General features: G+C 40.1%; 2 protein-coding genes across 4 annotated transcripts in view; one reads left to right on the top strand and one right to left on the bottom strand.

The window, feature by feature from the left end:
• The window catches only part of cenpp (centromere protein P), a 418,874-nt gene that overhangs the window by 50,657 nt on the left and 354,016 nt on the right, over positions 1 to 14,201 (bottom strand). The window lies entirely within an intron of this gene.
• ecm2 (extracellular matrix protein 2, female organ and adipocyte specific) overlaps positions 1 to 14,201 on the top strand; it is a 65,258-nt gene that overhangs the window by 16,659 nt on the left and 34,398 nt on the right. For all 3 annotated transcript variants that reach the window (XM_070894752.1, XM_070894753.1, XM_070894754.1), the window contains exons 3-5: positions 1,809 to 1,997; positions 3,722 to 4,633; positions 11,620 to 11,735. In XM_070894752.1, the coding sequence (XP_070750853.1) occupies positions 1,809 to 1,997; positions 3,722 to 4,633; positions 11,620 to 11,735 (1,217 nt within the window). The remainder of the gene's footprint in view (positions 1 to 1,808; positions 1,998 to 3,721; positions 4,634 to 11,619; positions 11,736 to 14,201) is intronic.

Raw genomic sequence — 14,201 nt, 5'->3', positions numbered from 1 at the left:
GTTGTGAGGAGGACACAAAGAATCTGCACTGGGATATAGACAGGCTAAGTGAGTGGGTAAACATTTGACAGATAGAGTATAATGTGAGAAAGCGTGAGGTTATCCATTTTGGCAGGAAAAATAAAAAAGCAAATTATTATTTCAATGGAAAGAGATTACAAAATGCTGCATTTTCTGTTTCTATCCTTCTGTTAGTTATGCTCCTTTTTTCTACTGCTATTATGTTATCGCTAATTAGTACAACTACCCCACCCACTTCTTCCTTCTCTATCATTTATGATATTGTTATAAACTGCAATATTTAGTTGCCAGACCTGTTCTTTATTTAGCCATGTTTCAGTTATCCCTACTACATCTAGCTCCTCGCTATGGATTATTGCTTCCAGTTCCCCCGTTTTATTTTGGATGCTGTGTACATTGCTGAAAAGGCAGTTTAATTCGTCTTTGATAATTGTTCCTTTTACTTTATTTTTAACAGTGCTTTTATACATCTGTTTTATAACTGTATTTGTTCCCTGACCATTTAGGTTACCCTTGTTCCTTACCTTGGCCTGGCCTGGTTTTATCTTCAGACTTATGTTATTTTCACCAGATCCCTCCTCCTTCTTACTAGTTTAAAGTCCCATCGACACCCTTATTTATCCTTTCCGCTAGGACACTGATCCCACGCTGGTTCGGGTGGTATAGCTCCTTCCTGTCCCAGTACTGGTGCCAGTGTCCCAGAAAATGGAACCCCCCCCTTCCCACACCAGTCTTTCAGCCAAGCATTCACCTTTCTGATTTGCCTATCTCTAAGCTAATTAGCACGTGGCTTGAGTAGTAATCCTGTGGGGTCCTAACTTCTGATATTCCCTTAGCAGGACCTTCTACCTTTTCTTCCCTATGTCATTGGTCCTAACATAGACCATGACAATTAAACACCCTTTTCCAAGCTCCTTTCCAGTTGCTCCAAGATATCCTTTACCTTTGCTCCAGGTAGACAGCACACCCTTCTGATCTCTCGGTTCTGACTGCAGGGGACGCCTATCTATCCCCCTCGAAACCCCTATGGCTACAATCTTTCTTTTCTGCTCTTACACCACCCCCCACCCTTGGACTGCCTCCACGGTGCCCATGGTCAGCATTCTGGCTGTCCACCCTGCAACCTGCATCCTTATCCTCACAGGTAGCAAGTTCATTGTACCTGTTGGATATATATATATATATATATATATAAATATTAAACAAAAACAACTTTCATTTTTAGGTAGCTTCAGGAGAGACTAGGGCGAGTCAATATCATTGAAACAAAACCTTAGAACCATGTTCTGATGAAACGTCATACTCAAACATGAACCTCACTTTTCCTTTATTAAATTATGATCACTACATATTTTCTAACACAAGGCAAGAAAAGACTTGGGCAGAGATAATTTAATATTAGTTTTTACTTTATATAGATTGTTATGGTATACTACTACTAAAAAAAAAGAAGCACCACTTGAAGGAATTCTCAATACAGTTTTCATTGTTCCCGCCAACAAAATGGTGTAACTCGTTCCTACTGTCCTGGCCTACATGTTAACTGGCACAATTGTCAATTCCATGGCTCTGAAGTCATGAGATTTATAAATTAAGACCGCTGAACAGTTAGCTGTTCCCATGCTGAAATGTCTACTCGTTAATTAAGAATTATTTGGTAACAGTATGATACAGTTTTGAGTTATATGATACCCTTTCTCATGGCTTGAATTTGAAACTACTTAAGATGTTTAGTGTTTCAAAAGACCTACAATAATTACCCAATTTTGTTTAATTTCTATCACTAGGCAGACAAGGACATTGTAAAGCAAATGGGATGATCATGTACGACAAGGCAGTCTGGTCACCAAAACCCTGCGTAATCTGTCTGTGTTCAACTGGAAAAGTGGTTTGTGATGAAATGAACTGCCCTGTTTTAAAATGTGCAAGGACCATAATACCAGAAGGAGAATGCTGCCCAATTTGTACTTCAATTGGTATTTTCTCATTCTTTCATTCAGCTAGTTTTATTCAGTGATTAAAAAGTCAAAATGGAAAATAATTATGTAAAATGTTTACTAACTTAAGGATGGTTTTATACATTTGTTCATAATTATAAACAAAATGCTTTGGTGAAAAATACTTATCATTGAAACTTGGTATTGGAACCTGTTAACACAGCTATTTCAATTGTGGTAAAATAATTTCTATATTGTTGAGAATTTTTTTTAATACATTATTTATCAATGCACCTCAAAGGTTCAATAAGTCTGTAAAACTTAACCTTCAATAGCTTTCCTCAATATTTGTCCACTATAATTTTATTTTCAATCAAAAAGCAATACAACACTATAAGTTATACGACATGTTCTTAATTGATTTGTAACTACTCTATTTTAAAGCTGCAAGATTATTTCTCTGCTAAACCTTTTGTGAATTATGTGATTACATTCTTCTGCAGCAAGGACATTACAATATCTGCTCACAGGCTACAATCAGGTGTGACTTGCACTACTTTTTCCTGGTGCATGAAACACAAAAGGATAGTATGTAGGTAGAGCAAGTGATCAGGAAGGCCAATGGAATCTTGGTCTTTATTGCAAAGGGGATGGAGTATAAAAGCAGGGAAGTCTTGCTACAGTTATACAGGGTATTGGTGAGGCCACACCTGGAATACTGCGTACAGTTTTGGTTTCCATATTTAAGAAAGGATATACTTGCTTTGGAGGCAGTTCAGAGAAGGTTCACTAGGTTGATTCCGGAGATGAGGGGGTTGACTTATGAGGAAAGGTTGAGTAGGTTGGGCCTCTACTCATTGGAATTCAGAAGAATGAGGGGTGATCTTATCGAAACGTATAAGGTTATGAGGGGGCTTGACAAGGTGGATGCAGAGAGGATGTTTCCACTGATGGGGAAGACTAGAACCAGGGGGCATAATCTTAGAATAAGGGGCCGCCCATTTAAAACTGAGATGAGGAGAAATTTATTTTCTCAGAGGGCTGTAAACCTGTGGAATTTGCTGCCTCAGAGAGCTGTGGAAGCTGGGTCATTGAATAAATTTAAGACAGAAATAGACAGTTTCTTAACCGATAAGAGAATAAGGGGTAATGGGGAGCAGCAGGGAAGTGAGCCTGAGTCCATGATCGGATCAGCCATGATCGTATTAAATGGCGGAGCAAACTCGAGGGGCCGTATGGCCCACTCCTGCTCCTATTTCTTATGTTTCTTATGACAATACTGAGAACATCTACTGAAAAAATAGTATTGCTGTCATTTAATCTTGATATTTACATGATATCCATATCCTTTATTCGAATGAAATTGCCTGAACCCTTTGATTAATTTATAACTTTATTACTCCCTCACATCCATCCATAAATCTACATTATTGCACTGGCTATTCTTGGCTTATTGCTGCTTTCTATCTCCAAATGGAAGTAACACGGTTAAGACATTATAGCAAAAGTGATGCTACTAATTATTCATTTTCTCAACTGATACAAGAAAAATATATTTCACCATGAATCTGCTGGAACTATTTCACGTAAAGCACGTCTTCTCTTTCTTGTTCACTTTGGTTTATGCATGACATCAAATCATTACTAGAATTTCATTAGGTATAACCATAATATCTTGCTGCCTTTGCTTTAACTATCTTGATCTCCATTTTTGATTATTTAATGTTCAGATAACTGCCTTAAATTTTATGGTAATTTTACAGAGCCAAACGATCCAAATGAAACATATCATCAGGATTTGCACATAGAACAAGAAGAACAACTAAGGAGGGAAGATGAAGAATTGGAAGAAGAAGAGCTACGCAGAAAAGATGAGGAACAGAAAAGAAAGAGCAAAGAGAAAAAGCGCAATGATGAAGAAAGGCAAAGAGAACTCGAAGCCCGTCGTAGGGAAGAGGAAAAGCTAAGACAAATTGAAGAGGAAGAACTTCAAGAGACATTGGCAGAGGAACAGAAGCATCTACACGAGGAAATTCAGGAGAGTAAAGAAAAGGAAGAAAAACAACTGGAAAAAGAAATGAGAAATCGTTCAAAAACTATAGAAGAGGAGGAGGAACAGGATGATGATTATGAAGGAGGTTATGAGGAGCAAGAGGAAGAACAAGAGGAGCGAGAGAAGAAGGAGCGAGAGACGGAGGAGCGAGAGACGGAGGAGCGAGCGACGGAGGAGCGAGAGACGGAGGAGCAAGCGACGGAGGAGCGAGAGACGGAGGAGCGAGCAACGGAGGAGCGAGAGACGGAGGAGCGAGAGACGGAGGAGCGAGCGACGGAGGAGCGAGCGACGGAGGAGCAAGAGACGGAGGAGCAAGAGACGGAGGAGCAAGCGACGGAGGAGCAAGAGACGGAGGAGGAACAAGACTACGAGGAGGAACATGAGGAGGAGCAAGAGGAGTCGTCTGGGGAAGAGGAGGATGATGACTATGCAGATGTTTTTGAGTTCCTATTATTTCCTTCCATATTAGGATCGACTCCATATCACCCCGATGGAGAAACCCCCAGATTTTCTCTCCCAGTTGGCTGCGATGTCACGGATATCACTATAAACTGCAATAATGCTAAATTGACTCAAATACCTCCACTTAGTGATCTGGAGCTCAAAAATCTTTACCTTGCAGGTAATCAAAAACATTTTTTATATGTACCATCTTTTAATGAAAATTATTTTAGTGAAATTGAAGTTGGGTTTCAAACAGATGTCAAGATAGGGAAGATATGCATTAATTAAAACTTTTCATGTCAATCAAGTTTATATCTACTCATGCTACTAGGTCTGGCATTAATGCTGCTTCATTTGGAATACCTGGAAGATATTCAGAGGGATTCCAGTCACTTTGACCTTTCCCAACATTGAACTCGGCAGTAGAACTTGGGAAAACTCTGACATGTCCAGCCAGGAGATTCAAATAGGAGTTTGCATCTTCCCTGTGGAATTCCAACCAGCTTATGCTATCTCAGGTTTTAGTTCTTTCTGCCCGCATTAGCAGCTAATACATAAACACTGATTAAACCTTCTGTGTCCGATATTTATGACTGTCCCTCCAAAAATGAGACATCTTTAAGTGTACAGAGCTAATCCAAAGACCTTTCCAGCCCAAGAAAAATGGCTTCCATCTATGCCCCTGAAATAAGTAACTGAGTGCAAACATGACAACTTAAAACAAATCACTAAACTTAATAAAAACAGAAAATGCTGGAAATACTTAGCAGGTCAGGCAGCACCTGTGGAGGGCAAAACAGAGTTAACGTTTCAGGTTGATGATCTTTCGTAAGAACTAGAAAAGATTAGAGATGTATACTAAACTTATTACTCACTCAATACTATTCTCAGACCAGTATCTGTGAAGATGCAGAGTCTTCAGACTTATTTCCTACTGTGCCTTGCGGTGTGTTGCATTGAGCTCAGTGACAAAAGAGTTCTGTACCTGGCAGCAAGTTCAGGGTTACCTTCGTTGGGGAGTTTGTTTTAATGTTAAGAAACTATTCCATTGATCTCTTTTCTAACAGAAAAAAGATTTCATACTTGAGCGATATTCACAGAGCACAGCACACACAGCTCCTAACATGGCAGGCAGCTCTCTCAGAAGCCTCCAGAAATCTGCTTGGTTCTGTTTATTATTAACTGTGCAATTGCAGTACACAATATGTCCACATCCACAGTGTGGAGCTACAAACATTACAAGCTTACAGACATTGCACTTCTCCCTCCTTAATGAAGAAGCCATCATAACAAACATCATACATAACTTTCAGGTTTATACATAACACAGGATACAAACTTTTTTTTTCTCCATATTTACAAATTTAACTTTACCACTTGTTTTCTGTTTCGAAGAGGATACCTTCGCTCTCGAACAGAACCTTCCAAACATGGTGTCGAATCTAAACTCATTCGAGGCTCATCCTGAGGAACCTTTTCCTCCACGGAATTTCCTTGATTTTCATTTGAATTCACTCTAACTTCAGGCTCTTTGTTTTCCTGACTCGGACTCAGACTTTCATTCTGATTCTCTCCTGGATTTGTTTCCAGTACATTGGATTTAGGATTTGCTACTGGTGTATCAAAACTATCTGACGAGTCAGAAATAATTGAAGCATTCCCATCTTCAACTCCTTCCATGTCTATAGGTAAAATATGATCAATATGAACAAACCTAACCTGTCCATTATCAAACATCTTTACCAAATATGTGCGAGGACCACATATCTTCACCACTCTTCCTGGTAACCACTTTACCCATTTATGGTGTTGGTTCTTCACTCTCACCTTCTGGTTTAATTTCACACTTCTCTCTTTTACTTTACCTCTAACATGATTCTCTTTGTCTTAATTGTGTCTCTTCTACGGACGGTGCCAAATTTGGCTTTAACAACGAGAATCTGGTTCATGGTTGTTGTTTGAGAAACAACTCTGCTGGTGTTCTACTAGTAGTTGTATGAGGAGTATTTCGATATGGAATCAAAAAATTAGCCAATTTGTGATCCAATGACAACTGTCGTTTCCTTGGATTTGGATCTAACACTTGTTTTATGAGGGCACGTTTTACAATTTGAACAGTGCATTCTGCTGCACCATTCGAAGAAGGATGGTATGGTGGAACCTTGGTATGTTTCACACCATTTTTGCTCGTGAATTGTGCAAATTCTTCTGAACGAAATTGTGGTCCATTATCCGAAACAATCTCTTCAGGGAGGCCAAATGAAGAAAATAATTTTCGCAAAATGTCCAATGTTTTACTTGTTGTTATTTTCCACATTGGAAACACCTCAACCCACTTCGAATGGCTATCAATCACAATGAACAATTGTTGTCCTTCTAACTCAGCAAAATCAATATGTAGCCTTTGCCACACCCCGGGAGGCCATTTCCATGGCTGTAATGGTACTGGTAGTGGTTGCTTGCTTACCGATTGACATGTCGTACACTGACTCACGATGTACTCTATATCTTTATCAAGACCTGGCCACCATAAATAACTGCGTGCAAAACTCTTGGTCAAGCACATTCCCAGGTGCTGGTCATGGAGGTCTCCTAATAATTTGGACCTGAATTTATTTGGTATAACCACTCTTGCACCCCACATGATACAATCTTTATCGACTGATAATTCATTCCTACGAATGAAGAATGGATGTGTATCTTTGTCTGTTACCTGGTTTGGCCATCCATTTGCAATATACTCATACACCTTTGACATCACTGGGTCACGTTTGGTTGATCTACCAATCTCTTCAGCTGTGACTAGCAGTTCATCAATGTATGAAAAATAAAACACTTCTTCCCTATCGGGTGTAACTTGTGATGGGGAAGGCAATCTAGACATTGCATCAGCATTACTGTGATCAGCTGATCGTCTATATTCAATATCATATGTATATGCAGACAAAATCAAAGCCCATCTCTGCATTCGGGCTGCAGCTAATGTTGGAACTGGGGACTTTGGATGGAGGATTGCTGTTAGGGGCTTATGGTCCGTAACGATGGTAAACTTACGACCATACAAGTATTTGTGAAACTTCTTGACCCCAAAAATTAATGCCAAAGCTTCCCTTTCAATTTGCGCATAATTACTCTCACTGGCACTGAGAGTGCGTGAAGCAAAAGCAATTGGTCTCTCCTCCCCACTACTTAATACATGAGAGATTACTGCCCCAACTCCATATGGAGAGGCATCACATGCTAGCTTAATCTCCTTAGATATGTCATAGTGAACTAACATGGTGCTCTCTACCAATTTGCTTTTACACTCCTTGAATGCTGTATCGCATTCTTTTGACCACTTCCAATGGACCTGTTTTTTCAAAAGTTCATTCAGTGGATGTAATACTGTAGCCAAATTTGGTAGGAACTTCCCATAATAGTTCAAAAGACCCAAGAATGAACGAAGTTCATTGACATTCCTGGGAATGGGTGCATTTCTGATTGCATCCAATTTTTCCATGGTTGGATGTAAACCATCTTTGTCTACTCTGTACCCTAAGTACTCCACTGAATTTTTAAATAACTCACACTTATGAGCAGACACTCATACTCTGTGCTTCTATAGTCGTTTGAGGACTTCATTCAATGTTATTATGAATTTGCCTATTTGGTGCTGAAATTAGTATGTCATCCAAATAACATACCACCCCTTCAATACCTTGCAAAATCTGGTTCATCACCCCTTGGAATATGGCAGGGGCGGAAGACACTCCAAACGGTAGCCTATTAAATTGATATAGGCCTAGATGAGTATTTATAGTCAAACATGACTTGGACTCATCTAGTTCAAGCTCTAAGTAGGCATTCGTAAGATCCAGTTTTGAGAAGATCTGACCACCTGTCAGTGTCGTGAACAAATCTTCTATATTTGGCAATGTATTGGGGACATTACCCTCTCGAACCTGGTTTACGGTTACTTTATAATCACCACACAATCTTACCTTACCATCGGACTTAGGTACAACAACAATGGGTGTAGCCCAATTACATCGATCTATCTTACAAATAATGTTCTCAGTCTCTAGTCTTTTGAGTTCTTGCTCAACTTTCTCCTTGAGTGCATATGGTATGGAACGTGGCTTGTAGTAAACCGATCTAGCGTCCTTCTGTGCCCTGACACTCGCCTTGAAGCCTTGGATCGGACTGCCCGTTTCGCAGAACACCTTCGTATACTTCTTGATAACCTCATCCATTGATGAAAATCTGGCTTCCACACAGAAAATCTTACTCCAATCCAGCTTCAGTGAGCTCAACCAATTTCTTCCTAGTGAGACAGACTTGTCTCCTTTCACTAATATTAGAGGCAAGTTCTGAAATTGATCTTTATATTTCACTGGTACGGTGATACGACCTACCACAGGAATTTTCTCTCCCGAGTAGCCTCGCAGCTCTATCTTGGATTTCTCCAGTTGGAAATCACGCAATTTGTCGCGATATAGTGACTCCGGTAATACACTCATGGATGCACCCGTGTCAATTTCCATTGGTATCTTGAATCCCGCAACATCTATGTGGATTTTGATGCTTTCCGAATCGCTGTCCGTTAATCTCGTGCTCCTAATGACGTGTAATTCTAACATCTCCTCATCCTGTTGTTGTTCTTCCATGTTATGTAGTCTCTTGGGATTTCTACTCATAGCTTTGAACACTGGCCTCATAGCTTTAAAAGCTGGTGTACCCTTCAGTCAGCATTCCTTCGCAAGATGCCCAGTCTTCATGCAGAAGAAACACTCTGCCTTCACGTATGGACAACTTTGAGCAATGTGTTGTCCCAGGCACCTATACCACGACTTCGACGCTCTGTTAGAATTTCCAGTTTCTGAGACTTTGGGCCCCCACTGTCTTTTACTTTGAACCTGCAGGTGATTTACCTCGGTTGACTGATGACCATAATTATTATTTAATTCTCGGGAATATTGTTCGGCCATGCCCATCGACCTCGCTGTCTGACAAGCAATCTCAAAAGTCAAGTCATCCGTCGTCAATAACTTCCTTCTGATCGCATCATTTCTCACCCCACAAACAAAACGATCCCGTAATGCAAAGTTTTGAAAGTTTCCAAAATTACAGTGCATCGATAGCTTTTTTAATGCTACGATGTAATCACTGATACTTGCATCAGCCTTTTGATTCCGAATCCCGAAACGATAGCTTTCAGCAATTTCTAACGGTTTGGGGTTATAGTGCTGCTCCAGCTTCATTAAAATCTCTTTAAGCGTTGTGTCCTTTGGCTCGTCAGGCACAAGCAGATTTGCAAGGGTTTTGTACAATGCCGGACCCGCCTCCGATAAGATCGCTTTCTTACGTTCCAACACAGCCCGGTTCTGGACTGCATTGTCTGGAACTTCGATTATGTTATTTGCAGTGAAATACATTTCTAGCCGATCCACATACGCTTTAAAACGTTCCCGGTCGTGTCTATATTCCCCCAAATGTCCGATTACATCTGCCATTTTAATCTCTAGCTGTTCACACCGTGTGCTGTATTTTACCTCAGATTTTGTAGCTTTTTTCCAAAGACAGAAATTTCCAAAGTCTCTCTGTCGGTTGGCTGAATCCTTCACCAAGAAAATGTAAACTTTAAATCATCCAAAAAATCCCATCTCGCTGACAAATGTGATATATTCACAGAACACAGCACACACAGCTCCTAACATGGCAGACAGCTCTCTCGGAAGCCTCCAGAAATCTGCCTGGTTCTGTTTATTATTAATTGTGCAATTGCAGTACACAATACGTCCACATCCACAGTGTGGAGCTACAAACATTACAAGCTTCCAGACATTACAATACTGAATTTTAAAAATTCATAAAATAACTAAAGGACTTTTTAAACAGTTTTAAACTTGGTTTGGACAAAGTTATAATTCATCTGGTGCTAAAGCCAAGTCGTGGAAGGCTACTTATCTGGTGTGTCACATTATCACATCCTCTGGCTTCAATGTGCTCAGGAGTCAGATCGCCACTTGACTCTAAAACTGCAGTACTGCTCTGCTGTTGATGCACAGTTGCAACTGCTTTGCATGAATGTAAAAATATAAAAGTATTGTATTACACTTAACTTCTTTAGTGTAAAGAGAACAAAACTCTCTATACAATTTTTATTCACCATTCGATGTTGCTGTTCTCCAATGTGGCTTTTCATTCAACTTTCCAATTGGTTTTATTAAAATAGATGTTATTTACAGTCGAGTATACTCCTGATAATTCAAAGTCAACGTGTTGCAATAATAAAGTGTGTTACCAATAATTTGAAATAAGTAACATAAATAACATAGCAAACTGAGAATTTAGTGCTTAAAAAAATTGAACTGCCAGGTCATTTGAATTAAGCCATTTCAAATTACAAGTACACTGTATTTTTGTTTTTATTTCTCCAAGATTTACTTACGTTGATGTGAATAAATAACAAGTTGAAGGAAGATACAGACAACAGCACTACTTGTTGTTTAAAGTAACTGATCAGAAAAATAGGAGAAAACAACATATTCTTTTATCATTTTTCTTGCAAACACTAATGCCAAAATGTCATGTTTTTGCAGTACAACCATAGACTGACATGCTACGCTTGCAGTAGAATGCAGGTTCACACCTGTGATTCTCCACACATGAAGGTCTTGGTCTTAAATGTGCCATCAGGTAAAAGTGCTTGTAGAAAGAATAAATTAGAAAAGATGCCTGTTCGGGCCCCTCTAATGCACCTCTTACCCGCAGATGTTTGGGAGCAGGTTATTTTGCAACTCTCTCAAAAGGTGCATGGTGCATAATGAACAAAAGTAAAGAGAAAATTAAAAATCAGGTGGCAAGAATAAATGCTTCAAAAATATTGAGCAATTAGTATAAAAATTACTTAGGCGTAGTAAAATCAAGCTGCTGAGTTGTTAATACCCCTTAATACTTAGAAACATCCTTCGGCTGCTGTTGCTGCAAAATTCTTACTCTTTATATACAAGCTACTTTCTTGGCAACGTGATTCATAACTGGTTTTGAGCAGCTTTTCAACACCAATTCTTTTTAAATTCTCGGTGACACTATGATAAAATATTATGCTTTGAAAACACTCCCATATGGTCAATCAATCTACAGTGAATGTACAAATGTCTAAATTTTCCACCCTTGCAGGAAACTCAATCACTACTATCCCAGCAGGATCATTCAACGGGTTTCCTAATCTCAAATGGATTGACCTTAGCAGAAATAAGATTCTTTCCTCAAGCATCGATCGAGCAGCATTCAAAGTAAGTTTTACAAATCATGTCCTGAAATATTTCAGATTAACTGTGCAAAAGGATTTATGCAGCTTTCTTTTAAATATACTGAGCTAAATTTTTGGGCCATTTGCTACCTGGTTTTCGCCGGGTTTTGACTCTCCGCGGCGAAAAATGGGTCGGTCAGCTGTTTTTCGCCCAGTTGCGATCCTCGGGTTGGTTTTGGCGGCGGCGCTTCAAAGCACTGCCAGGGAGAGCTGCGCTGGGTGTGCAACGGCTCGCACTGTGACACCACTGTGAGTTTCAACAAATACCCGACCCGTACACCGTGAAACGCGCCCCGCGATAACCGCCAGGGAAAACACAGCGGTGCAGCCCTGCTGGCGGTGGTGACTTGGATAAACTGCAAAAAAGGTAAGTTAAAGTTTTTATTTTTAAAATACTTTTGCAGCGATTTATGAGGTAAGGGTGTTGGCAATGTTTTTTGAAAGTTTTTTTGATTTTTTGAGGTGTTTTTTCCCCCCTCCCAAGGCCTCTCTCAGAGTACTCCCAGCCCCGCACTAAAGTTGGCGAGGTTCCTGTTTTTGCGCTGCGAAAATAGTGCAATGTATCCCTTTGCGCTGCGCCCCGCCGCAGAGCCCAAATGACATAAGTTAACGTTAATTGGATGATAAATTTCCCGTCTTGTCTCCATTTTCGCCCCGAAAATGGCAAAGCTGAAAATCCAGGCCACTTAGTTTTCCTAACAAGGTGCGTTCTATCGAAACATAGACAAAAAAAAACCTAAAACCCACAATTTCTTTTTAAAAAAAATACCTAGTAACCATGTAACAAATTATGTATGAAGTGTTGCAAAATATGTGATTCTCAAGGCTATTTTCCTGTCTCAGTGGGGCTATCAAGAGGAGACAAAGCGACTTGCTTTCCCCATAAGGTGGTAAAGAAGCATTAATCCAGACAATGAGCTATTTACTTGCTCAAGCTAAAGACCTAAAGTGTATATTGGGGTAGGCGGGTGGAGGCTAGGGGGAGATAGAATATGACATATTTTGTAAAGTAAATACATATTGTAAAAATTGAAACATAATGCACTTTTTAAAGAAATTAAAAGTAACTCAATTGACCCTTCGTTGTTCATCTGATAGCCCAGGATAAAGAGAGCTGCATCTTAGTAGCTAAACATCACACTGTGAGAAGCACCATGGAAAATCCACTTGTACTTAACATTGCCTTTCATAATAATTTAGATTAGAATGACTTTTGTACCCGAATATATTTAAACTTATGTTTCATTATACGGGAAATAGGGTCAGCAGGCAAATAATCCTCTGCTAATTGTAGTATAATAATATATACCTCTGACTTATTTTGTCCACCACCAACCATCTTCTTAAAATATTCTCCGCATGTCACTCAGCATCACTTCCAACAAGTGCAAGAAGCTCATGGATTTCTTTATCACTAAGATTGAACCCATTCAGCTGCCAATGCTGCTCCAGCCCCACCCTCTACACAGGCCCTGAACCAGGTCCTTCCATCAATCTCTTAGCCCTCATGCCCTCTCTGAACTCATCTCGTCCCTGAGATCCACCTCCTACTCTCTTGATACCAATCGCAATAAAATGCTGACCACTCAACTTTGATTCATGCCACCCATTCTAGATGACATTAAAAATGGTTCCCTCACCTCAGATAAAGTCCCTCTCGTTTCTAAACTGCTATCAATTCTCGTTCCTCAGAAAACACGCTCTGCACTTCTTTGTCCTTGCAAACTACCAGTTCAACTCTCTTTCCTCTCCAAAGGTCTTGAACATGTTGTCGTCTCCCAAGTCCAACCCTATCTGCCCCACAAGTCCATTTGAATCTCTCCAATCAGGATTCTGTCCCTACAACTGCACCAAAAAGCTCCAGCAAAAGTCACAAATTACATCCCCTGTGACTGTGGTGCTTTATCCCTCCTTATCCTCCTCAATCTCTCTGTAGCTTTTGACACAATGGAGAACACCATCCTTATCCAACACCTTTCCTCTGTGGTTGAGTTCAGTAGGATTGCTCTCACTTGGTTCCACTCTTACCTGTTCTATCATAGCCAGACTGTCTCCAGCAGTGGTTTCTCTTCACACCCAAGGCCATTACTTCTGGAGTCCCCAAAGCATCTATCCTTTGTCCCTTCCTCTTCCTCAACTACATGCTGTCCCTTGGCGACCTCATCCAAAGACATGGGGGGCAGAATCCACATGCATGCTGAAGACACCCAACTCTCTCAATCCCTCCACTATCTCGATGTTGTCATACTGCTTGTCTGATATCCAGTCATGGAAGAGCCACAGTCTCCGACAATTAAAGTTTAAGATCAAAGCCATCATTTTTGGACCACCTATCACAAACTCCGTACCCTCTCCATCTATTTTATACCTCACCCAGCCACTCTCTCAGACTGAACCAGGCTGTTGGCAATCTTGAACTTAAGGAAAGGTAACTTTGACGGTATGAGGC

This window comes from Pristiophorus japonicus, chromosome 12, assembly GCF_044704955.1.
Source record: "Pristiophorus japonicus isolate sPriJap1 chromosome 12, sPriJap1.hap1, whole genome shotgun sequence".
Classification (NCBI taxonomy): Eukaryota; Metazoa; Chordata; class Chondrichthyes; family Pristiophoridae; genus Pristiophorus; species Pristiophorus japonicus.
The sequence above is the reverse complement of the archived record's forward strand: the minus strand, read 5'-3'. Positions and strand labels throughout refer to the sequence as shown.